Source organism: Muntiacus reevesi, chromosome 2 (assembly GCF_963930625.1).
Source record: "Muntiacus reevesi chromosome 2, mMunRee1.1, whole genome shotgun sequence".
Lineage (NCBI taxonomy): Eukaryota > Metazoa > Chordata > Mammalia > Artiodactyla > Cervidae > Muntiacus > Muntiacus reevesi.
Genome location: NC_089250.1, coordinates 140,986,764 through 141,013,692, shown reverse-complemented (window position 1 = coordinate 141,013,692; position 26,929 = coordinate 140,986,764). Strand labels below are relative to the sequence as shown.

At 34.9% G+C, this 26,929-nt stretch overlaps 1 protein-coding gene across 14 annotated transcripts in view; it reads right to left on the bottom strand.

The window, feature by feature from the left end:
- Positions 1 to 26,929, bottom strand: part of LCOR (ligand dependent nuclear receptor corepressor) — a 129,179-nt gene that overhangs the window by 27,202 nt on the left and 75,048 nt on the right. For 8 of the 14 annotated variants that reach the window (XM_065922996.1, XM_065922994.1, XM_065922998.1 and 5 more), the window contains 3 exons: positions 21,882 to 22,014; positions 16,946 to 17,233; positions 14,062 to 14,155 (listed from right to left, as the gene is read on the bottom strand). The exons of 1 other annotated variant lie outside the window; for it this stretch is intronic. In XM_065922996.1, coding sequence (XP_065779068.1) covers positions 14,062 to 14,155; positions 16,946 to 17,183 — 332 coding nt within the window. In that variant the 5' untranslated portion in view covers positions 17,184 to 17,233; positions 21,882 to 22,014. Of the gene's footprint in view, positions 1 to 1,980; positions 11,457 to 14,061; positions 14,156 to 16,945; positions 17,234 to 21,881; positions 22,015 to 26,929 lie in introns of those variants that run through there. 5 more of the 14 variants (XM_065923000.1, XM_065923001.1, XM_065923004.1 and 2 more) reach the window with 4 other exon arrangements.

The following is a 26,929-nucleotide window of genomic DNA, read 5'->3' as shown; positions in this document are numbered from 1 at the left end:
TTACCAAATAATTCCGTATCACTCCATACTGCTGATCAAATGAAACTGGCAAGAACAGCACAATTAACATTTTAAAACTACCAGTCAACAACAACATGCCTAGAAAGATATCATACCTATAGATTTTGATATACTTTTGCTTACTTTTCAAGCTGAACTCTAACCAAATTATGACTTAAACCACTCATTACATATTCATCTATCTTTTAAAATGTTTCCAGGAGACTTCCCTGGTGGTCCAGTGGTTAAGACTCCGAGCTCCCAATGCAGGGGGCAAGAGTTCGATCCCTGGTTGTGGAACTAAGATTCCACATGCCATGTGCCCAATAAATAAATAAATAAAGTATTTTTTGAAAAAAAAAAAAAATAAAATAAAACCTGTTTTGAGAACACTTCTTTTCCACTAACCTCTGAAAACAAGTCTGTCTACTCTAGTTACAAGTACAGCTTGATACCAACATTACCACTGCTCCCTAAACAGCAACACACCCAACTCATAAGGTGAATATGACGAATAAAATTCTGTGTTAAATGCTGACTGCTTAGAAGCAAACAATGACAAAGTGATAATCGAGTATAAGAACAGCTATCTCTCACGTGACTTTATACTAAAGGACTTTATACTAAAGGATTTGCTAAAAGGATTTTCACTCATTTCAGCTACAAAATCTAACATCTTATGACTTGGGTTATGTTTTTACATTTGAACACAAGTGTCTGGTGACAGAAATTCACAGTCCTTGAGGAAAAAATAACTCAGAAAGCAGAGACCATTTTGCACTCCATTTCCCTTATGTGATTTCTGATTCCTAAGAGTTCTTGAATTAATTCCAAAGGATCAGCAAAATCAGAGGAGAAAACTTTGGGTTAGAAGAAATAAGTCCTTTTTAAAAATCAGGTCATAATTGAAGAGCTATCAACATGAAGATAGGATCATTAGGATAAGTTTATTGATGAGATGCCAGATTAAAATCCTACCACAACTGACCTGGTCACCAGTGAAAAATGGATAATGACAAGAAATATGTAGTTACAGTTTTGTACAAAGAAATAATAATTAGGTTTCCAGAAAAACATTCTATAGACACATGGCATAACTGAGTAAGAGGACGAAGTGAAGCCAATGAACAAGCCAAATCTCCAATTTTATAAACATCAAGCCAAAAGGCAGAAAAGTGCTAGTGAGGCAGCCAAAGAAATGAGACAAAAAAATATTAACTAAAAGATAACCTAGACCAACAATAACATGATTAAAAAATATAAAATGCCATTAGAAGTGACTGGAAATCACTTCAACCAGCTTATACTACATGAATATCAAAAGCTTGAAAAAGTAGCTTTCTAAAACACTTGGTGTATCTTCTCTATCACTATAATTCAGCTGTTCTTTAACCATCTGACAACGAAAATCATTCTGTTATAAAAAACTTTTTTATATCCCTGGTTTCTAAAACCACAATGTAAGTGTTGAACAACATACATGCTGATAAAAGGAAATATTACCAGCATTCTCCCAAGAATCAGAACTGCTAAAATAACCTTAATTGACTGACAGTGCTTTCATACTTATGCCTCTAGAAAAGAGCAAACAAAAATGAGTAAATCATTATTCTTGGCAAGTAATCCCAGATTAGAGTTTTACTGTAAGAAAATTATGAAAAATTAAGTTCAGCAAGCACGTATTATGAAAATGATCAATATACCTTGTTGAGCTGAAAATAAAGTGAATAATCCAATGATGAGAACTGATGTAGGGGAGTATCAAATTAGTAAAGACAGTTACAAGGCAGTACTGAATCCAAATACAGCAATTTCCGGTTATCTAAGAGATTTCATGGAAATAAATTATCACACACAAAAAAATACAAACTTTGATTACCATGTGCATTTATAGTGCACCTCGAAATCTTACCCCCTTTGTGGATTTTTTTTTTAAAGTATTATGCCCTTAAGAAGTAGAAACCAAGCTTTTAAGACAGTTTTCACAACAAAATTTATTAGAAGAATAGTGGTTTTGAAAAGTCTAGCATCCAGTGAGAACTACCATACACAACATTACAGCTGGGAATGTTTCTCCAAAATGTCATGGTCAAATAATACAATGGAACCATTAACTCTTACACATGCATGAAAGAACTAGCGCGTCTGACATACAATGCAAAAAAAAAAAGGGGGGGAACCACATGGATTAAAATTTTAAGTACTCATCACATACATTAAGACACAGCTTATTTTAGTCCAGTCAAAAATCAGAACTGCATTAAAAAAATTTAATGTAGTGCAATCAAACCAAAGAACTTAATTTGTGATCGTAAGTGCTCTACTACATAAACATTGATCATAGCAAGGAACAAAAAGTTCAAATCACACCGTACAAAAAAATCTGTAAATAAATATAAACTACAGTACAAGAGAAATATTAAATTATACAATTCCGTCAAACTGTAAACAGTATATTGAAATGAGGTCCATAAGAGTAAAGGGGGTTCCTGTTTTGTTGCATGATACTTGAACTTTTAGAAATCTGAAAGATGCCGTTTTCTGTATCTTCAAAGGTTATAGGTTTTATATGTGGAGAATGCCTTTTAGATGTAAGATATCAAATATTAAAGCAGAGGAATAATCTGTTTTGTTAACCACAGATAGTACTGCAGAAAACAAAAGGAGTTTTAAAGAATAAAGATCTCTAGCAGACAAGTCTTAACATTAAAAGATGCAAAGGGCTAAAACTGGAATTAGAACTTCACATCAGAAACTTGTCACTGAGGGCTTCTAGGCTACAGAATATACTGACAAAAACTGTCTGCTGATATGTAGCCCTAGACCTCTGCTAATTGTTTGACATTTACATACTCATGTTACAACACCAACTTTGGCAGAATCACTACTAATAAATCAGAGCACTCCTGGCCCAATGGTTCCATCACAGTGGCCAGTGCACAGAATTCTCTAAAGACATTGCATAAACTAGAATGTAGAGGTCAGACACCCAAGGACCAGTGCTTGAATTTAGTAGTAGTATGGTGAAGAAGCAAGAGCCACATTGAGGAAGAACTGCATCTGTCATATTGTACAGAAGCAGCAAGGAATGTCATTTCATTGTGCTGGCTATTAGTGGCATTTAAAAATATATAGTTTAACTGTGTATATGTGTTGCATGTGCTGGCTATACATTTATGCACGTTTTGTTTTTTTAAATACACTGTTAACAGGAACCCCCATATTATCTGCTCAGTAGTAATAACTGAATATATAGAATGCCACTATAAGAGTGTGAGGCACCGTGTGCTGGAGAGTTATATGCAGCTTTAAAATCTGTTTGGCTGAGTTATACCTGGATACCTGAACTGAGTTTTTTAAGTTGACATTCATCAAGGATGTGCTACCAGCACGTCAAAATAAAAGCAAAACAGAAACAAGTCACTGTTAGGTTTAAGAATAGCATCAAAGTACCTGAATTGAGTGAGAATAGTGTGTAAACTGTCCCTGAGGGTTTTTAAACAGTGTGTACAGGTTGGATTCCTAAGAACATTAGCTTTATTTAACAGTGTGGACTGATAAAATACCAATGTCTGACAGTTTAAAGTGGAGGTTATAAAGAATTATATGCAAACACTCCAAATGTATAGTTTATACATTTCTTCTCAAAGCAGCAATAAGCTGCTGTAAAGTATACATCCCATCAGAACAAGCAACATGTGGGAGTCAGATAAAGGTTTCTATCTTAGTCTGGTTTTCTGACAGCACAGCATATCAATATCCAATGACTATATCTTTCCTAGATCAGAATGTAACTAATTTCGACTAGCAATATAGGATTAGACTTTTAATCAAACACTTTGCTATTACATACTAAAATTCCTTAAACTTACTAATGCTGGTATACTAACCTAGTTAATTATCCCCCCCCTCATTTTAGAAATATACCCTTCCACAACTTAAAAACATTAAGATCCATTTTCAGTCCTCTGATGTAAAAAGCATGTCAGTGAATTAATATTAAAAATTTACACAGTAAAAAGGCTTGAATTTCAGCCAAAGATTCTAAATACTGCTCATTCCCTGAAGACTTAAAGGGAGAGAGAATCCCTACCCATTTTCCTAGTGATTTATTTTCCTAAAACTGTCTGACACAATTTTTCATTTTGGGGAATTTCCCCCTCACCTCCTCTCAAATTCCAAATTCTCAGCCTGAAATGCTTAATGAAATGGGGAAAATGAGGCAATCACTTGGAATTGCTTGAAAGGTACAAAATGTTATTGTCTTTTTAAAAATTAAGACAAGAATTATTTATATAAATGTGATCTGATCCCATAGTATGTAATATGTTTTATATTTTTAAATAATCACCCTAAAACTTACAGTACCTAAGACTCTGAAGATAAATTAAGACTTTAGTGTTGTAACAGAAAAAGTGCTGAATTATCCCTTTTCTAGTACTTTAAACATTTCAGAGAAGTGCTTTCCTAAGTGACAGTAAAGTTCACTATATACCCTTCCACCAAGCGGGAAAAAAAGTCACCTGGATTGAAAGAAAAGACCTTTAGGAGTGTAGCACCGAGTAGTTACCAAAGAACAGATGTTATTCAACTCCTTCTGAGGGGGTAAAATACTCTAGACTGAAATTCTATTTGGCTACTGTATGTTAAAAATCCCTGCTCTACTGTGTCAGTGTCCTGTGTCCAACCCCCCTCCCCCCACCCCAGTCCCCTTACACACTATCCACTGAGAATCTAATCTCTACAGAGATTATTTTAAAATTTATGTTTTCAGGACATACCTGAGAAAGGGTGCAATTATGCAGAACAAGGAACCCAAGACTGCACTAATACTGGTTACAGGTTCATAAATTCTTTCCCAAGACAAATCTAAAAAGTCTAAGAGGTATGGATCTTAAAATATGTCTTACTGCTTTAGATTTTTTTTGGTATGTGTGTAGGGTCATTTCCAGTGTTGAAAACACCATCTTGAACCTGCTCAGTGACAGTTCAAGATGGGGTAAAGAGTTTATTTTCATATTCAAACAATAAAGATTAAATATCATGATTATATTTGCTACATCCAATAAATCTACAATTAACTAAAAGTGCTTGCTTTTCGGCTTTTGATATAGCTCTACATGAACTGGAAACCTTAAAATTACCCCCCCAATAGTTGCAGAATTAACTCATATTTTATTATCTGTCAAGCCAACATTAATTTGTCTTGATTCTCACTTTTCAAATAATCTAAAAGATTTTTTTGACTATCACATGAAGGTGGCCCAAACTGTACTATGTTCTCTATCCTGCGACTCAGGAGTTAGTTGTAGGGTGGAATCCTTCCCTCAATTTTACTTCCTTTCCCCCACCCTACTTCCCAATTCCCTCTTCCAATCTCCTTCACAGCACTTAGGGCACACAGCTACAGGGCCAAGGTCTGCTTCTTTAAAAAGCAACTGCGAGTTTATTTGGGAATGAGAGACAGAGAATATGAAAAGAATTTCCTCTATTTTCCCTTCAGTCACCGTGTTCACAAATCCTACTCAAGTCTCAAGGACAGAATGTATCAGAAAAAAACCAAGACTTTGGAGGTCTGCATTCCTTGTACCAAGATTATACTTTTTTCCTTTTCAGTAGTGCCTGAAAGCAATTAGATTTTTTAAAAAATTCTTTACATAGCTTAGTCAAGTTTCCAAATGGGCTGTTTGGTTAAAGCCATTAAGTTTAATAACACTGGCCTGACCATAGTATTAATGAAGACCTAATTATAATGGAAAGTAACAAGGAAAACAATCTTTGATATCTTCATGAAGGTCAAAATTTAACCTATAACTTTTAATGTCTCCTATAAAAGACTAAGTAGAACAATTCAGTCTATTGCCATATTCCATCACCAATGACAGCAACCTGAATACATAGAAAAGGGTGGTTCACATAAAAACAAACTCTGGCATTTAGTTAAAGAAAGAATAATTACAAAAGAAAGATGTGTAGTTTTCAAAACTAAATCTACAGGGATAACAGCTTTTAGAAAATGATGTTGAGCTGTCGTATCGGCTGTAACTACTCAAAATAATTTCAGGTTCTGACACTGGGCTGACTCAATAATTTGTTTTATAAAAATAACTGACTGAATCCAAGTGTCACTATTATGGGTCAATGAAATATAAAGAGTCACAAAGGCTTAGCCAAGCCTCGCACCATGTGCTTACTTGGGGCAGGGGGAGAACACACAGCTCACTAGCAGCTCCAAGGTTGCTACGTACTGCGTAATGACAAAAGGTAGTTATGGTATGAGCCTTTGCAGGTAGTCATTTTTAGTTTAATTTAGAGTTCTCTCCAGAAAATTGGGAACTAAACTTCTCATTGTGCCTTATTATTTTACTATCTGATCCCATACAGTTCATCTTATAAATAGCTCAGGTAAAATGCTGGGTAATGGAAATGCCAATTGATTGAGGTAATGGTTTATATAAGATAACCAGAGTTCTAAAAGCACTTCAATATTGTAAAGTAAAAGTGTACCAAATAAAGCTAATATACACTTTACACTTGTTGAGCTTGCTCACCAGAACTGAACAGTAATTAGCTTCACATAAGGACCCCTATTATCACACAAAGCCTTACTCATATCCATGATCTGCTGCAGCAAAGGTTTGTCAAGCAACATCTAAACTTCAGAATAACAACAAACTTAACATTAAAAAGTATTATACACAAATATAAATTATTTTTCCTGAAAGAGAGACCTTGTCCTTCATGGTATTTGGGGAACAGAAAAAAGTGTATAGCTCATCACAAACACAGTTCAGTCACTTGTAAGCCTTCTGAACAAGGGATAAATACATTACTGTCAAGCTTGATGACTGTTTCAGAAGTGAGAATGCTAATGATAAAAATACCACCTAGAAATCCTTCCACAGAATTAGTGTTTTTTGACTTTATAGTGCCATAGCTTATCTACTCTATATCTATGTTTTCTCATAAAAAATGTAGGAATTGATTTTAAATACACTCTCTCTTTCTAACATTAGTTTGAGTAATATATAGTTGAAGTAATGTCATCATCTGCCTACTGGAAAATGAAAGGAGAAAAGGCTTTTGTGACAAAGATAGTTGTGAACTATACTTTCCCATACCATAAAAATGGTCAACTGTTGTTTGGGCCATGCAAAACTCTGATTAGCAGAAATTAAGCATGCGAATGGACCAATCGCTATTACACATTTATGAGAATGTCCCCAAACTAGAATATCTACACTGAAAGTGCCAATACAGAATAGTGGCAAATCAAGAGGGAAATCAAATATTACAGGATCACTGCGGCACCAAGACTGATAGCCAGCCATGTGATGAGCCACATCCAAGGAACACATGGTATAATGGAACTCTGAACACAAAATTTAACATTAAAAGTGCACCTGAATATTACAAACTAACTTTACAAAACCTACAATAAGGTAAAATATATATCTTTTGAAATATTCAGCAGCTTTCTGTATTTTTTTTAAAGTTTTTTTTTTTTGAGAGGCTCATGAAATTTAAAAGGGACCACTATCTAATTTCAACCATGCTTCACAAAACAATAATGGCTATTTTATATTGCAGTTACCAATGTAATGCAATTAGTGCTTTAAAATAATCTACACTCAAAAAGAAAAAGAGAGAGAGACCAACCGACCTTTGGAGGAAATATGCTTATTCAAAAGCTTCTTGGAAAAGAAAATTTACCTGAATATCAAGTCATGACTGATCTCAAGTGTAATGTTTAAAAGCTTCACAGACATGAATATTACAATCTTCAGGTCTCAGGACTTTTAATCTGAGAAAGTTTAGAGTTTGGTTTGTTTTTTAAATTCACTTTCTAACCAAAACAAATAATAGAAGTACTCAAATTTTCACTATTTACAACTCTCAGCCTACAATCTGAAATGACACAATACAAGTTCTCTTATTTAAACTGCAGCATTAAAGGGTAGGCACACCATTCTTCTGCTGCTCGATTGTCATCCACTGAAACACACATAGAAAATATTTATGTTAGTAAAATGATCACTCCATTACACTACAATGACAAGATTTACATAACTCAACTCATACGTCACTTTAGAGACTACCACATGGGATTAAAACCTCTCTGAACAGTAAAACTCTACAAAAGTTGAACTTTTAGGGCCAGATTTTTAATGGGCCTTATTGATGCCTTTCTGAGGGGATTAAAAAGAAGCACAAATTAATTGCTCAAAGGACCTTTTTGCAGCAATGCTGGGCTATAGAATGCCCCCAAACATCATGCAAAAAGGCACCATGGTTACAATTAATTGTGTGTGACAAATCGAGTGTGGAACAAAGGAGGCGTTCCTTCATAAGCTTAGTCCTTTGCTTTTAGCAAAATTTCTACTACTTCCTTCAACTGCAGATGAAAACCATACATTTCATTAAGTATTTTTATTGCAACTTCCAGCTAGGCTAGAAAATACTGCAGAGTCATACACTGCTCTGAACCCAAACTGCTTTTTCTGCTGAGAAGACTAGCGAACTAAGAGGAAACAGGCTCAGTCATCCACCGATCAAACTGCTACACATAATAACCAAACCAAAAGAGGAACCCAAGTCCAGGCTATGCCAAGAATGTGTGTATTTTAATAACAGCAATGGTGTGCCTAACCTTTGAACACACAGGTTGCCAAGGAAAAACTATCATTAACCTAATTAACTGCTCCGAAGTTTCCAGGCAAGAATTTATGCCTTTGGAATATCTGGACCTACTCCTCAAACTGTTAGTATCCATCAGAAATCATCAACCTCAACTTAACGCTCCCAGTTTGATTTTATTTCACCCAAAAAATCCAATGATTTTTGGAGGTTTGTTTTTGGTTAAGCATTTAGAAGGGCCTGATCACCTTTTTCAGTAGGTAAGAATATCGGGTCATGTATGGTAGATTTTGTTTTGAAGAAAGAGTAATTTAAATTTGGTCACGATGCAAAATTAAATTTCATGGGCTTTTTTTACCTGTTATTCTTGCAAAAAGAAATTGTAGAAAATAAATGTTACAAGCCTTATCAGTGTGATTTTAAAAGCCCATCTCAAAAAAAAAGCTTAGATGTTCTTTAAGGAGTGCTTATACAGAACATAATCTGAAAGGTCCTGTGCTAACGGTGTGCTAAACAACCATAAAAATCAGCTAAATAGCAGAAAAGTTGAGAAAGGGATAGTATGAAGGATGCCAAAAAAAAGTTCAAAACAACAAATTAAATTAAAAACTAAAAATCCCTGCCCCCCTTGTACTAGTATTTGAATTAGTTAAAAAAGAATTGCTAAGGAGCTTGATTTCTGATTGAATTATTGTTAGAACTGAAATGCAACCTAAATCACATTAGGTTACCTTGGGGTTGTGTTTTTTTCTCTCATCATAAACACAGATTCTTCACTTGTGTGGATATTTGAGCAGATTACTGAGGCTGTAAAACCTAGATACCACTTTCGCATTATTATAATTACTCACACACATTTCCCCCCATTTCTCCCATTCCCTCCAACAAACAGATCTTAAAAATTTTAAAATATTTGCTGCAACTGACATTCAGTCGTTAGTTAGCACATGATCAAATCTGTAAAAAGATTTAAGAATACAAAGAAACTTAGTTTGCTAAAATGAGGCATCCTCTATTGTTTTATGTAATGTACCCTGACTGCTCCTGAGTAAGAACGGAGCTCGTCCTCCATGAGATAAGGCTATATCCTCACTTGTTGGGTGAGACCAAATTCTACCCTTAGAAAATCCCAAATGAAATTACAGCAAAGGTAGTGTTACAACATAATTAACCGAAGCATTTCTGAAGGTAGTGTGTGCACATTTTCCACCTCCTTCCCCTCTGGGTGAGCACTAAACAGATTGCTGATTTGTTAAGTAAACTTAGCAGTGAGAAGGAAACCATAAAAATGTTAATTGATCCAAAGAATTCTTTATCATTGAATAGTCAAATTTCTTAAATTCAAAGGTTCATTGTTCTTAGTTTCTTTAGTTTAACCCTTAAATTAGTTGAATCTCTGAAGAAAAAAATGTGAATAATTTTATAAGATGGCTTTCCAATTTGCAGTGATAAAGCTCCCCAAATGACAGAGGTGGTTTCTAAAAGGGGGCTTTTTTCTTTTCTTTTTAAATAAAGGCAAATATAACTTAAGGAAAAAAAAGAAAGAAAAGCATGCAGGCTCTACAGGCAAGGAGTCCACTTCCATGTGTCTGTTCTCTGTGAGGTAACTCAATTCTCTTTTGTAGAGAAACATGCAAAAAGGCCAAACAATATCTCGAGCCATACTGCACATGAAAAATTTAAAATATGCAACATTCAGAATGCACCTTTCATCTCTGTACACACAGGTCAATGCAAAGTCTGCAAAGAAACCAGTGTCACAGAAAATGAAGTCAGGCGCAGCCATGACCGCTGAACAACGCAGTAGTGCTCACCCAGTTTGTACAGTAATTGGCACTCTACAGTATTCCTACTCATTTTTTGATTCATTTGCACTTTGTGCTGCCTCTCCCTGGGGATCTAATTCAATCTTTACAGAAACATCTGGCCCCTCCGACCTCATTAACTTCATCTTTTTCTTTGGAGGGTTTTTCAAAGTGCCCAGCCTCTCCTTTACTTTGTACTCCAGTGTACTGTGGGGAATCCCATAAATACTCTGAGCTTTGGAAACACTCATTTTTCCACTCATAACCACTGAGATTGCTTCCTCCAGTATCTCACTGTTGTACTGTCTGTAACGCCCTCTTTTCTTCCGAGGCTGCTTGGAGCCAGGATCGCCTTCTTGATCCGATGTGGGATATGGCTGTCCAGAGGTAGACTGCTCAGCATCTGAGCCCCAAGAATCGGGTCCAGCATCTAACATGCTTTTTCTATTTTGTTTTGGAAGAATAGCCCTTAATTTTTTACTAAGCGCGCTCTCCGTTTGTGAACCCATTACCAAAGAGCTATAGCTGTACTGATCACCAGTGCGAGATTCCCAAGAAAGATCCATTCCTCGAACTTGTGGTATCTTTAAATCTACAGGAGATGAATGGCTCACATCCTTTTTCCCATCTTGTTTTGCTTGAAGTGCCATTTTTGGAAAGGCAGAGTTTTCTGCAAGAAAAGGAAGGTCACTGATGTTGTTGAGTGCACCATTTCCCCTGAACTTCATTCGGCTGAGGTTGAACTCATAATGTGGTTTTGCCCAAGAGGCTTCCCTGGATAATATTAAGTGCTGTCCATGATTCTGTAATCCAGACGGCCCAAGGCTGGCAGCTGTGGACAATTGGTTTCTGCTCAGTAGTTCTTCACTAATCTGCAGGGATCGAGCCAGTGGAACTTTGAGTGATGTGGAGTGTCCAAAACCTTCCCTGGTTCCATCCTGTAAGCTTCTTGGAGGTACCCCATCACCACTCCGAAGTCCGTCTGGGCGGTACTGGCTGGGTCTCCCAGGTCGCCTAATTGGATGGAAGGAAACTGATGTGAGCAGGACTTGCACAGGTAGGGAGGGATGGGTGAGGGGACCACTCCTTTATTAGAACGCCTTGCTTGGGTAACATCACTTTGTGTTATTTATTTATTTTCTCTAAAATTTAAAAAAAAAATGGTCTCAGCAGTTAGTTTTAAACTTGTTCACAAAAAACAAAAACAAAAGCAAAAAACAAAAAAAGAAAAAGAAAAAAAACCAGGAGCTTTTGGGCAAAGAAAAATTAAACCTGTCAGCTAGTCTCTGGTTGGGTTCACAAATATTCGGAGAAAAAGTTTCGCGCAACTGTCTGAAAATAGCACCTTAATTACTAATTACAAAGTAATCATCAAGTCTCCATACTACAAAGAATTGTGTTACCAACGTGACGTTACCACTAAACAAGTACAGTAATAAAAGAGTAAGCCAAATTATTTATTTCAATGCAACATATTCAACATTCATGACAACCAGCTATAAAACTTGAACAATTTACATTGGTGGAACCCACGATAACTGCTCATTTATTCCCACAAACAAGTTGATGTTCTTATCAAAAATCAGGCAACTCCAAATGACATTTCTTATTTTGCTTGGGAAAAAAAAATATGGCTACCAGCCCCATGGGGGGGGAACCCCAAACCAAAACAACGAAATTTTTACCCACTGAATTATAACTTACCACATTTCTTCATTTAAAACACTATTTGTTGCAGATACACGAGTACCACTCATTTTTCCATTTGAAATAATCCAAGTTTTTAAGAAACTGCCCTTTATTTTCCCAAAAACTTTGTTCCTTATGTTCTAGTCAAAGTAATTTTGTCAGAATTATAGAAACAATTTTTTAGCATTTTCTTTAGCTGAAGGAAACCTTCTTAAAATACCAAACATCAATCTTGAAATTTTAAGTGGGTAACTTTCAAATAATGCTTTAAAAAAATCAACTACTGACACAAAGTTAATTCATACGGTTTTCATTTTTACAGTAGAGAAGAACTTATCAATGATAAAACTGTTAACTGCTAAAGCATGCCCAAGGGGAATAATTACATTAATTAGGCACAAAAGCAGAACTTTGCAGAAATAATGGTAAATTAGCTATGTTTTCCGAAAGTCTACAGGGACCCTGCTGTTACCAGTAAATAATATAATATGGATGACAATTCAACTAAAAGGTGGGCAGTACTGTTGGTGCTTTCGTCTTCCAGAAAACTCTACCACAATGAGTACATTTACTTTCCATTCAGAGGGACAAACACAGCGATTTCAACCATACAGTACACAGATCTGGTGGCCAAGTTTAAAGAAAATCTTATACAAGGGATGTATTTATGCAAACAGCACTTAGGCTTCTACACGTGTCCTTCTTTACACAAGTCAAGTTTTTTGATATATAAATGGAACCAAATGATTTGGAACCATGATGACTTAGATATATATCTAGTATGAACTACAGTGAAAAAGAGGGCTTAAAAAAAAAATGATTAGTAAACTATGCAAAATGAATTAAATTAGTATGTCACTTTTAGACTGAATAAAGGAGGAGAGAAAAAGGAAGATCATGGAATTTTAGAGAAAATAAAGGGAACATTCATTTTAGAAGTCAGTAAAGGAATCCTTTGATTTGAAGGTAATTAAGAGTAAATTGGAAAAGGTTAGTTCATTTAGTGCCTACTTACTCCTTTGATATCTAAATATCTTCCCCATGTTGATAATCTAAGAGTTAAATAAACTTAAGTAATTAACTATGTTTCATATCTAGATGAAGCTTATTTTTGGTCACAACACAGTTTTATGAAATGCCTTCCCAATATGGCATCTAAGCATCTTCATTAATATATGACTTTTAAAAATGGCTACTATGTACACATACAGAGAGAATTAGATAATTCTTACACTATAAAATTGGGTGGTTAGAAAGTCCTCTTTAGTCTGGTAATAGTTCTCAAAACTGATCATGTAATAATGTCTTGGAAGCATAAGATGGTTATCTATCAACACCGACAACCAGTCTTATCTAATCAAAAACAAAAAATACACACAATTATTTTCTGAACTGCCACATAAGAGTTAAAATTGCAGTTCAAATCAATAAACCAAACCAAACCAAAACAAGCAAGCAAAAAACAAACAGCCCCTATACTCCGTTAGCAATACCAAGTTAAAGACTGGAGCCCAATTTTCATTCAACAACTTCAGCACACAAAACATTGCCTTTACATGTGAACTCTAGAATTACTTAGGTTGGGTTCATATTCCTCAAAACTCAACAACAAAAATTCCAAAGACATTCTTGCCATATTCCTAATTATTTACTATTTGTACTAAACGGGCAAAATTGACTATACTTGCCAATTCTAGATTTCACAGATTGTGCCTTTACTTGATTGACAGACTAAAAGTAATTTTACTAAAGGTCCACCTGTAAGTGTGAGTCGCTTAGTCATGTCCGACTCTTTGTGACCCCATGGACTATAACCCACCATAAGTGTTACTCTAATGGACTGTTTTAAAACATACAAGGGAGACTGGCATCAATCTTTGATAAACTGTCCCCTATAAAACTGTGGAAGGCCACAAATATTTTCCCTTACCCGTTCCCTTGAGTACTGGAGCAGCCTGGAGAATGGCTCAGGGAAGTGCTGCCAGCACACGGACTTTTCTTAGTGGATAGATCAAGTACACCGTCTGCAGAGACACAAAGAAACACCTGAGGATATTAAAAACCGGGAGCAATGTGAACTGAATAGGCTAAAAGTGTCAAAGCAGTAGGCTTAGTCAACTAAACAGATAAAACTAGCCATCTGTTTTCAGTTACAAAACCAATTCATTAATAGAATCAGGATATTTTTTCTCCTGAAGAGACATAAGTTTATCAAAGTCTGTTGTATCTGCTATCTCCGAGGGTTAAATATTTTATTAACAGGACAAAAGAAAAGTTAAAGTATAACACTAAAGATGTTAAGATATACAGTGAGATATTAGAAATAGCAGTTTACATCATATGAGGCTCTGTGATGGAACTATGTCATTTTTTTTCTTTTTGAGATGTCATTTTTTAAACTACCTTGATTTAAGTATATGAGATTAATGAGATAATGTCATACAAATTATAAAACCAAATTTCTCAAGAGCTAAGGCTACCTGAAATATCAGGGGTACATAAAAATTAGATTTAGAAAAATTTAAATGCAAAACTCATTTTAAAAACAAATTTATATGGTTAAACATATATACTGTATAAGATAATATGCAAGATGAATCAGTTGTTAACTGTTTATAATTTGCACACATCCAAATTACTATCTGGGACACATCTGCCAAAGTCTGTATATTTGGATTCAAGCTTTTGGGGAAAATCAGCAGAGATCCAAATTTTACTTGCTTATATTTACAAAGGCAAGATTTTTCAATTAATAAGCTACTATAAATTGATGGCAAAGTTTAAGACAAGAAAGAAGAATGACACAGCCTTGATACTGATGGGAGCCTTGGGGGGATAATCATTTCTTTCTTTTACTATAAAATCACAAATTCATGTTATTAGAACATAAAATAGAAGACTTTAACTCTACCCAAAGCCTTTTTTCCCCCTGTAGACATGTCTAGAAAAGAAAACTCATAGTCTGGATAACTTTTAAAGCGGCTGTTCTGTTCAAAATTGGAATACTCAATGCCTCTGATTTTCAGTTGGTAGGCAGAGAGGCCTGCTATCTGGTTATATTAAAGACTTGTGTCTGAGGACATTGTAACTCCCTATATTTCAGGCAGTTAGAAATAAATATGCAACTCAGTTTATAAACCAAAAAAAGCCCACAACTCATTCAAAGGACGGACACCGGGTTGTCTTTTAGAACCACTAATATTTCTAAAAACATAATTGAAATCTTATAGAACCAAGTATTCCATTAGAGATCCAATCCAATTAGATTCCTAACAAGAAAATGCACTGCTTAAAATATTTCCAACCAAACACAGTAGTATTTTCATAGTCTAATCATATTATAGGCAACATACTTCAAATCTACCACTGAAAATTTGTGATTTAGGTTGAAAACACATTAAAATTTGTTAGGAAAAATAATTTTAGAAATGTTTCATTTGAAGTTGATATACTATAATCCTATTATCTAGTTCAAATTTCTCTTGCTGTCAACACAACATACTTTTCAAGTATAACACTTGCTATAAGAAGTTAAATTAGACTAATATGTATCTTTGTATGTTAATCTCCATTATTAATACTTTAGACACAATCTCTATGCCATCATTCTCCTATTGTAAACCTGAAGTTTGAAATGCAACATTTAGAGCAAATAGACTGTTAATGAGAACTACCAATCTGTGGTAAAGAAAACAATTCTCTATAAAACAGAAAAGAAGAACTTTATAAACAACATGGTAACCAAAAGAGGTCTAGAAGGTCTCCTGCTAGGAAATCTTAAGAGATTTTGACTGCTGTTCACTCACAGAAAGAGAAAGAAGGCAAAGGAAAGCTATTCAAAAAATATTCTTTAAGAAGCAACTAAAGCCAGCCCATTAAATGTCATTACTTCATAAACTACTTAAAATGAGCAAAATAAAGTTCTTTCAAAGAGATTCCTACATGAATTAAACTTACTCTGCAAAATAAATGTATTTCTCACCAATAAATCCACACTTTTATGAGACTTCAATTCTATGGCAATAAAATCTCAGGAATACAGATATCACTAATCTATAACTTGTAGTGGTTCAAACAGTGGCCAAGTTGAAATGCTTACTTCATCTTTGTGAAATTAAAGGTAAAATGAGATCACAAAGCAACAAAGATATAATATACTTAAGAGAGTACCTTTTCAAAGACTCAAGAAATAGCTGCTCTGCAAAACTGATACCCTCAGTCTCTTCACTTAATTAGTACCCTCACCAACAGACTACCTTTTGAAAATATTCTAACTAGTTCATAATACAGTGTATGTATATGTATTTATAAAATACTGAATATATTTTAACAATCCAAAGTGTTTCTACTGTCTTCTCAATATTTTTAATCTCCTGAGTTTCTTGTTTAAAAATGCAAGCAATACATATTTTTGCCTCATGATCTCACATGCAGAGTGTAACTCCTACCTAACAAGATGTATTTATTCCTCAGGTAGGTGCTGATCCTAAACATCGATGGAAAGGGGGGAAAGTTAATTTTTCAAAAGGATTTAAAAAAAAAATGGATATGACAATGCTTTGGAACGTATGCAATACTTATAAAAATATCAAGTAACAATATAACCACCTGACTTTCCCAGGTGGTACATCAATCATGACCGTCAACTACTGATGGGTAAGGTAAGGTAGCCAATTTATAGTTCTTCTCTATCACTGCAGAGTTCAGAATAATTTAAAAATCACATTAGTGATGCTCTACATGCCAATACCTTTTTTTCTCCCCAAATTAAAAGTATTCTATTGTACAGAGGAGATCTTGACATCAAACCATACCTTGTTCGCTAGGTTCTGACTGAGACTTTCTGACAGTAAGGTCCAGAGGTGAGTCTTGGTCAGCCATGAGAAGTTTGCTGAGCACAGGGTTCTGAGCAGTTGCAGCCGTGGGAGAGGTGGTGACTGGAGATGCTTTCGGCAGGCTTTGGTTCTTTGTGCTATTGGGCTGGCTGGGGTCCTGAGTAGAGCTATTTTTTGAGGTATATTCAGCAGCAAATTGTTGGATCATTCGCTGCATGATCTCACGGGCCACTAGGGGAATATTGGGGTCGGAGACCCAGGGACTGTCTGTAAACAAAGATTTATTTACTTTTAAAGTGGGACAATGTACTAAAAAGAGACAGCTTTCAAGCAAACAAAATTTCATTTTTTCTTTCTTAAAATGCAATATCCTAAAAATAGTATTCCCTCTTATATTTTTAATCTGCAGGCTTATAAAAGTTGATTTTTAAAAATAAAAATTTAATAAAATTATTTCTACATACCACCCCCACCCCCGAATATGAAGTCATATGAAGGGATAACAAATAGTATATCATATGGGTAAGAATCACTTACCTGATACAGAAATCCCAAAACCCCTTTTTAATGAAATGATTACTCCCCTGTTTACCACCTATAGATCACATCTGGTTTCCCTTAGATCCTTCAACCATTATCTTCCTATATTACTGAAGAATAAACACTTTTTGCTAAAAGACTGCAGGCATATCAACATTATAAAAGGAAGTACTTAAGATTCATGATAGGCCAGGGCAACAGATGTCACATTTTAATACTCATTACAACTACTTTGAGGATTTGTAAAGAGATTGCTGGGTCCTTTCTCCAGAGTTACTGATTTAGCAGTTCTAGAGTAAGCTCAGGAATTGGTGTTTCTAACAAGTTTCTAGATGCTGCTGGTCTGGGGACTACACTTTTAGAATCTCTAAGGCTAGGGGTTTAAATGCCAAACCTCAAAACTTTTAAGACCAAGTTACTTTATGCTCTACCAACCACTGAACACAATAGAAAGGGAAGTAATAAATATCTAAGCTATCAATTTCTAATCAATGTTAATTTTAAAATAAAGACCATATGAATTCACTAACTTATAAAGCCTTCAGGACTGGAAGGGACCCTGAAAGTAAAATAAAAGGGAAAACATTTTGCATAAATATATTATCATCACGTCTCTGTCACTAACACACTATCAGGGAGATTAAATGTTGTTTGAGAAAAGCAGAGATAACGTTTGTTTACTCTTGTACTGTCAATACCTAATCTTGGTGTAAAGTATGCATTTGTATTTAGTTGACTAATAAATGGATCAATATCAAATCAGTCAACAAACTGTTCTTAAAAAAACAAAAGCAACAAATGCGATAAATGTGATCTAAAGGTAAATGGCCTGTTCAATTTTGTACAGATGGGTAGTGATAGACCCTTGATTAAAACGTTCCAGCCATATTTTAGGCTGGAAGCCTAAAGCCTTTCTAGGCTTTAGAAGATGGGTCTTAGAAAACCTGAGTTTCCTTACTCTTTTAAAGATTAACCACAGAAGGTCAGTTACTTCACCCGTAGTATTTTGGAGCTGTAAGGAACCTTGAGAAAAACTGACTAATTGCTATTAATTTATCACTAAAATCTAAAAACCAAACAGATCATTAAACCAAACAGGACTCCCAAGAACAAACTTTTTTCCTGAAGGACAATATTCAATATCGGAAGACAGTCATATCCTAAAGTCAGAATATTTAATTCTTTGGAGTTTAATAAGGTTTGTTCTATCAATAATAACATTTCTGTTCTACTATAAAGTATTTTCAATCTTAAGTTTCCTCTCTATAAAAGAGACTATGGGTATGCTATGGGTATGCTATGGGTATGCTACATGGTTAAAGAATAAATATTCAACTAGGTAATTAAGGTTCAGAAGTTACGACAATCACTGACAGTGGTTCCTTAAAAGCTTTAATGACCATTTTAGCTTTTTACAATTTCTCCACTCTGGGTTTTCTTATTAGGATTTCTTATTAAGTAGAAAGTCATTTAACTTTTTTTCCTGCCGTATCATAAATTCCTCTGAATGTATATAATTTAAAATTTTAATATGTCACTGTATTTTTTTATCCTCTGAAAAGCTGGAAAATAATACATAAAGAAGAAAGCTTCCAAGCAGGAAGCAAAATGAATTTATGAGATATCTCTGTGTTTAACTAGATTAATAAATATTAAAGAGACTTGCAAAGAGTCAAAGATTTTAGGATAAAAACCATAAGTTGCTACTTTTGATCTTTAAATGTCTGCAGCATATTTTGCCTCTCTGTTGAATAACTACTATAATCATGAAACAGTTCATGTTTATGATCAAAGATCATTTCTTGCTATGTCTCTTGAAAATTCCTTGAAGCATTTCATTCTTTAATTTACTTAAAATACAACGTCTATAAACCTAGCCATCCTCAGGGGAACATGCACAACTGAGTCAAATAAAAACAACACATCAGGTCAAAGTTAAAACTACAGGAAAACATGTGAATGCTACATCACAGCCACCTGTTATGTTTTTAAAATGCAAATCTAACTTTTAGGAAAGTGTCAAATTTTCTGAGACAAGTGACAAAGCAAGATGAAAAGAAATGATTATGACAGCTGTACTGTCCTTAAATTGGAATTTATTATATAGAGTCCATACCACAAAAACCTACTTTTATTTGCAACTAATGTTTCTACCTAGCTACAGATAACCTGTTCATACTCAATTATTTAAACAATTTGTAATACTCTGGAAACAAACGATTAAATCCAAATATCTTAATTATTTATTAAAAACAAAATATTCTCCTTAAATTGCCTGTTACATCTCTGGAACATTTTTCGGTATCAATTTGAAGCCTACTAATGCCCATCTTTGAGACATTCCCAAGAGGATTAATAAAAAATCTGAAAGTAACAACATTAATACATAAAGGGGAAACTTCCAACTGCAAAGCAGTATTTCTTTTTCTAAACATCATATATGCCAGTATACAGACAAATATACAAACAATTCTACAATTTCAGAGGATTCTCATCTCTCAAGACCTATTCTAAGGTAAGAATTCCTCCCCTAACGGGTACGTACCCCTAAATTTAATTTCTATGTAAAAACACTTACAAGAACTTTAAACTACATTATTCCTATACAACAAAGGGATGGGACTAGTAGAGAAGCCAGCCAGAAAACTCTTCAAGAATCTGCTTGTGATTAATCTCACTAACTCCCCCTAAGCAGAGTGGATTAAAAGTGGTTCCTCCATGTAAATTAGGAAGAGGAGTTCCTCTTTTCAGTTAATGATGTTTCCTGCAGCATTAGACCCATGACCCAGTGCACTTCCTAAAGGAGAGAACAGTAGAGAAGCTGGAAAGATATTTTATTTAGTTAATAAACTCACGACTGATCTATCAGTCATTTATACTTTAAATGTGAGTTACTTTAATAAAACACTCAAATGTTCATGAAACTGACGTTTTGAACATAGCTTTGGAATCAGGGTATTATGGAAATGAAATGGTGAGCATGGAGGCCTTGGTTGGGAGCTCGAGGTCAGAGGGTATTGCTGCTGCTGCTGCTGCTGCTAAGTCGCTTCAGTCGTGTCTGACTCTGTGCGACCCCATAGACAACAGCCCACCAATCTCCCCGTCCCTGGGATTCTCCAGGCAAGAACACTGGAATGGGTTGCCATTTCCTTCTCCAATGCATGAAAGTGAAAAGTGAAAGTGAAGTCGATCAGTCGTGTCTGACTCTTAGCGAGCCCATGGACTGCAGCCCACCAGGCCCCTCCATCCATGGGATTCTCCAGGCAAGAGTACTGGAGTGGGCTGCCACTGCCTTCTCCGTCAGAGGGTACTAGAGGATATTAAAGGAAGTGAGGATGTAGTAAAAGATTTAATTTTATCTGGAGATCTGATGGAAAAAGAAGGGGAAAAAAGTGCCTCTGAACACAAAACCCTTCTGTACTCCTTAATTTCATATGTCACTTTACTTAATATTCCCTTTTGAAAATATCGATCACATTAAACAGAAGCTCAGCTAGTCTCCAAGTGTATGTAACCAACCCGTTGGAATCTGCACTTATCAGACTTGTAACTAGTGTATCGACAAACATTGCCCTTCAAACTTTGGAAGAGAGAAGGCCATTTTCAAAGGAATGAGAGGTGTAAACTACAACATATGGACAAATATTAAAGAAAGTGTAATCACTGAGTCTGCTGAAGATTAAATTAAAAAAACTTCTTCAGAGCCTATCATAGTAACCACCATTGTGGAACTAGAGGGTTGGCATAAATAAGGAAAACAAATTCATTTAGGAAGAATTTCTTTAATTTTAATACTTAAAATTTTTAGTAAAACAAGGCTGTATCAAGGAGAAAAAAAGGTTTGCAGATCTAATTTTAAGATAAAACTTTTTCCTCCAAATGAAATTTCAATGAGGAATTATTAAAATTCTATACAGTTTTATTGTTATCAGTGACTAAAACAGTGACTTCATTTTTTTTTTTTTTGACCATATCGTGAACTTGTGTGATTCTTAGTTCTCTGACTAGGGAATGAACCTGGGCCATGGCAATGGAAGCCTGGAATCCTAACCACTAGACTATCAAAGAAGTTCCAACAGTGACTATTTAGGTAAGAAAATTTGTCTAACAAAATACAGAACTACAGAGACCTTACAATTTTCACACATTCATAATAATTTAAAGAATTATTTAACTAAATCTTACATGGCACCATCACTGCATAGAAAAAAGGAGGGAGAGGGCTGCATCACCCATTCCAATTTACCTTGACCAAAGGAATATAGAAAATTATAAAGTATACTATCAATAAATAAAAAATATGTTTAAAATTAACTCTCTTAAAAACTGACATTGATAAGACAAGCAGATACTGTCATTCTTCACTGGAACCAACCTTTTCTACAAAAGACTGCATTGAGGAACTCTTCTGCTTGTCTCTCGAATCGAATGATTTTTGCTTGCTCTTGTTTAAGCAGAGCTTCTTGCCCAGCTCCCGAAGCTGGCTCATCCAGACCGACTAAGTGTCCCTGCAAAAATATTTGATGAAATGTTTGCACAAAAATCCTTCCCCATTCAATATCAAAAGCAGAGATCCAAAATCAAAGACAAATGTTAATAGCAGATAAATCAGTTTAATACAATTAAAATATTTTAGAACTTCAAGTCAGGACAGTATTTATCGCCACAAAAGTATAAAGCAAAATGAATATAAAAAATTATTTGGGGTGTTTTTTGATTATGAATTTTGCTTAAATTTATAGGTTAACTCTAATTGAACTATAATTACCAAAGGGGAAATTTCTTTTAAGCATTCAAATACATCGATTCTTGTTACATTATAGACAACCCAACTCACATGAAAAGGCATCTTAAACACCAAATCTCATTTGAGAATCATGTTTGCCCTACCAGCATAATGTGTCTTCTCCACACACAAACATTTCTTTTAAGGGCCATTTAGGAGAGAAACTAAAAAATAAGGTACTTGACTTCATAATTCTGTCCCTAGAGTACTATTTTACAAATGGTAGCTTTCAAATCTTTAGTGGGCTGTGAAATTAATGGGTCAAAACTAGAACTAGAAAAAAAAAAAAAACTAGCACTAGGAGAAAACAATTGAAAAATAGAATGCATTGTATTGTAAGAGTTAAACACTTCGCCATCTTAAGGGTAAACATTTCAACATTATATATATGTATATATATGCTTGAACAGGTTTGTAATATAAAAATGTGGGTCCTGATCAAAGTTTCAAAATGCCATTCAAGATGACTCTCAGAATATGCTCTCAGATGGCAGAAGAACTGGTCTAGGCTGACAATGCTTTGCACTTACTTCCACCTTTGCGGTTAATAAATAAAGAGTAAATTATGATGACAGAAAACAGAGTATAAAGAAAAACAAAGTACATATTTTGAGTTCAAGTGCCTATAATTTACTTCACTGCAATGCATCAACACACGCATTTACTTGTATCATGAAAAACTTTAAAGTGCTCTAAATACTAAAATAAAATGGGACATACCTTGGCACAATGAAAAGGAAGTAAACATTCAAGGCACATTACAATTCACAAGTGATTTCCTCATAAATTTTAAATATACCCAGTGATATATGCCATCTACTTTCCATGATTTCCCCATGACTCAGCTGTGTCAACAGTGCAATCAAAAATGTTTTTTGGAAGGGCATTATACATCGTAAACATATAGGTCACTATGAAGAACTCTCTTGCACACTCAACTAAAACAATGATTCCTTAACATTTTCTGTAAGACACTGTACGTTTGCCACATTAGTTTAAAATTTCTTAAAATATTTTATGTGTTACAAATCATTATAAAAACCTTTATCACAGTTCTCTTTGCCAACATTCTCTTCTATGGATGAAGGAAATTATTAAGAAAGTAACTTTTAAAAATGAATCACAATCTAATTTTGATACAAATTTAACATTTAAAATTTACCAGGAACAGGTATTAGAGAGTTTTATAAAATCCTTATTTGCATTGTTACACTTCAATGCCATTCATTGTTTATTGATTTTTAAAAATCAGACATTACATGGCATAACTATTTAAGTGTCCTGAGCCCTATATTCAGTCAGTATAGTTGAAGTTGAACAGAATTATCTACACTTTATCTTTAATGTAGCATTCAGGCTATTTTCTAACCTAAATCAACAGAGCAACTAATCTAGCATTCAGTAAGGCAACTGCTACATGTCCTTCTTGAATCAAACATTTACAAATTTTATCAATTTGTACTCTGAAATATATAGCTTACTTTTAGTTCGTAACAATTATAGTCATATCTATTCATTTTGTTTTGTAAATAGTTTCACTGTTTATAATTCACACACCATACAATTCATTCATTTAAAGTGAAATTCAATGTTTTAGTATATCCATAGAAATGCAGAACCATCACCATAATCTAACTATAGAACATTTTTGTACCCCCAAAGGAAACCCTATATCCAGTAACAGTCACTCCCCATTTTCCCAACCTTAGTCAACCACTATATTATTTTCTATCTCTATAAGACTTATCTGTTCTGGAAATTTCACACAATTAAACAATATTTGGGTTTTTGGTGACTGACTTCTTTTTCCTAAAATAATGTTTTCAAGGTTCATTCAAGTTGTAGTAGGTATCAATATCTATTCCCTTTTTACTGCCAAATAACATTCCATTCTAAGGATAAACATTTTAACCATTCATCAGCTGATGAACTTTTGTGTTGTTTCTACTTTTTGCCTACTGTGTTATGAATAATGCTGCTTTTAATATCTGTGTACAAATTTTGTGTGGATATATATATATTTTAATTTCTCTTGGTAGGAGTGGAATTTCTGGATCACATGGTTAACTATCTTACCATTTTAAGGAAGTGTCAAGCCATGTTCTGAAGCTGTGCACCACATGACATTTCCAACAGTAATGAGGGTTTCCACTCCACATATTCGTGGATATTTGTAATTTTTTGATTACACCCATCCTAATATGTAACAAGTGATATCTCATGATTTAGACTTGCATTTTCCTAATGACTACTGGTGTTAAGCATCTTTTTGTTTGCTTGAAAATTAAAGTGACAGTCACTCACTCATGTCTGACTTTGTGACTCCCTGGACTGGAGCCCACCAGGTTTCTGTCTACGGAATTCTCCAGGCAAGAACACTGGAGTGCATTGCCATGCCCTCTCCGAGGGATGTTGCCCACCCGGGGATTGAACCTGGGTCTCCTAAACTGCAGGTGGACTCTTTACTATCTGAGGCACCAGGGAAGCCCACTGGCCATTCAAATATCTCCTTCAGAGAAATATATACTCATACAGTTTGCTTGGTTTTTAATTGGGCTATTTATCTTTTGGGGTTTCTCTGGTGGCTCAGGGGTAAAGAATCTGCCTGCAATGCAGGAGACACAGGTCTGTGGGTTTGATCCTTGGGTCAGGAAGATCTCCTGGAGAAGGAAATGGCAACCACTCCAGTCTTCTTGCCTGGGAAATGCCACGGACAGAGGAGTCTGGAGGGCTACAGTCCATGGGATTGCAAAGAGTTGGACACAACTTAGCAACTAAACCACCACCACATTTTTTTATTGCTGAGCTGTAAGAATTCTTGATATTCTGGATAGAAGTTCATGATCAGATATATAATTTGCAAATATTTTCTCCCATCCCATGAGCCTTCTTGACACTTCACTGGTACTATTTTAGCAGTACAAAAGTTTTTTAATTTTAATGAATCCCAATTTGTCTTTTTTCTTTTTGGCCACTTGTGTTTTTGTTGTATCTAAAAAAAATAGTGGTTAACCCAAGTCTGTGAAGATTTACTCCTATGTTTTCTTCTAAAAGGGCTTCCCTGGTGGCTCAGACGGTAAATAAACTGCCGGCAATGCGGGAGACACGGGTTCATTCCCTGGGTTGGGAAAATCCCCTGGAGAAGGGAATGGCTATCTACTCTAGTACTCTTGCCTGGAGAATTCCATGGATGTTCTCCATGGAATGGAGGGGTCTGGTGGGCTACTCCATGGGGTCACTTTACCATTTTAGGACTTACTTTTGGGTCTACAATCCATTTCGACTAAATTGTTCTGTATGGTGTAAGGAAGGGGTCCAACTTCCTTTGTGAAAAATCACTAGCAATAAAGTTTACTTCTGCATCTCAATTCTATACCATCAATCTCTATGTATCTGTCCTTATGCCAGTACACACTATGTTGATCATTACAGTTTTGTAGTAAGCTCTGAAACTGGGAAGTGCAAGACCTGTCCATTTGTCCTAAGATTGTTTTGGCTACTCAGAGTCCCTTGGATCTTCATATGAATTTATCATAAACTTGGCCAATTCCTGCAAAGAAACCAGCTAGGGTCTTGACAGGGAACATGTGGATCATCTGGGACAAAATGCCATCTTCACAATATTGAGACTTCCTATCCATGAACATGATATGTCTTTTCATTAATCTACATCTTCTTTAATTTCTTTCAACAATATTTTGTCATTTACAGTATATGAGTCTTACACTTTCTGTTAAATTTATTTCTAATATTTTATTTTTAATGCTATTGTAAATGGAATTTTCTTAATTTCATGTTTAGATTGTTCACGGATAATGTATAGAAATTCAACTATTTTTTTAAAAAATGCTGTACTCTGCAACTCTGCTGATCCTGATTAAATCTAATAGTGTTTTATAGATTCCTTTGGATTTTCTAAATATATAATACCATGTCATTTGCAAACACACTTTTTATTTCTTCTTTAATAATCTGGATAATTTTCATTTCTTTTTATCACTTAACTTCCAAAGCTAGAACCTGGTGTAAAACAACAAACAGAGAAGTGGTTACCTGATTTTAGGGGGAAACTGTTCAGTCTTTTACTATTAGGTGTAATGTGAGCTGTGCTTCCCTGGGGGCTTGGCTGTAAAGAATTTGTCTGCCATGAAGGAGATGTGGGTTCAATCCCTGGATCAGGAAGATCCCCTTGGAAAGGAAATGGCAACCCACTCCAGTATTCTTGCCTGGGAAATCATGGCTAAAGGACCCTGGCAGGCTACAGTTCATAGGGTTGCAAAAGAATCAGATATGACCTAGTGACTAAACAACAACAACAGATATATTAGCTGTACATTTCTGTAGGTCAGGCTGATGAAGTTCCCTGCTATTCCAGTTTGCAGGGCATTTTTATGATGAATACGTATTGGATTTGGGAGGCATCTACTGAGATAACCTACTGTGATTCCTGTCAATTATTTTATTAATACACTGTATTACAAGTTAATTGATTTTGTGGTGTTACACCAACCTTGCAATCCTAAGACAAATCTCACTTAATGGTGGTATATAACAGTTTTTATACCTTGTTAGATTTGGTTTGCTAATATTTTGTTAAGGATTTTTTGTGATTATACTAGTGTGTAGTTTTACACACT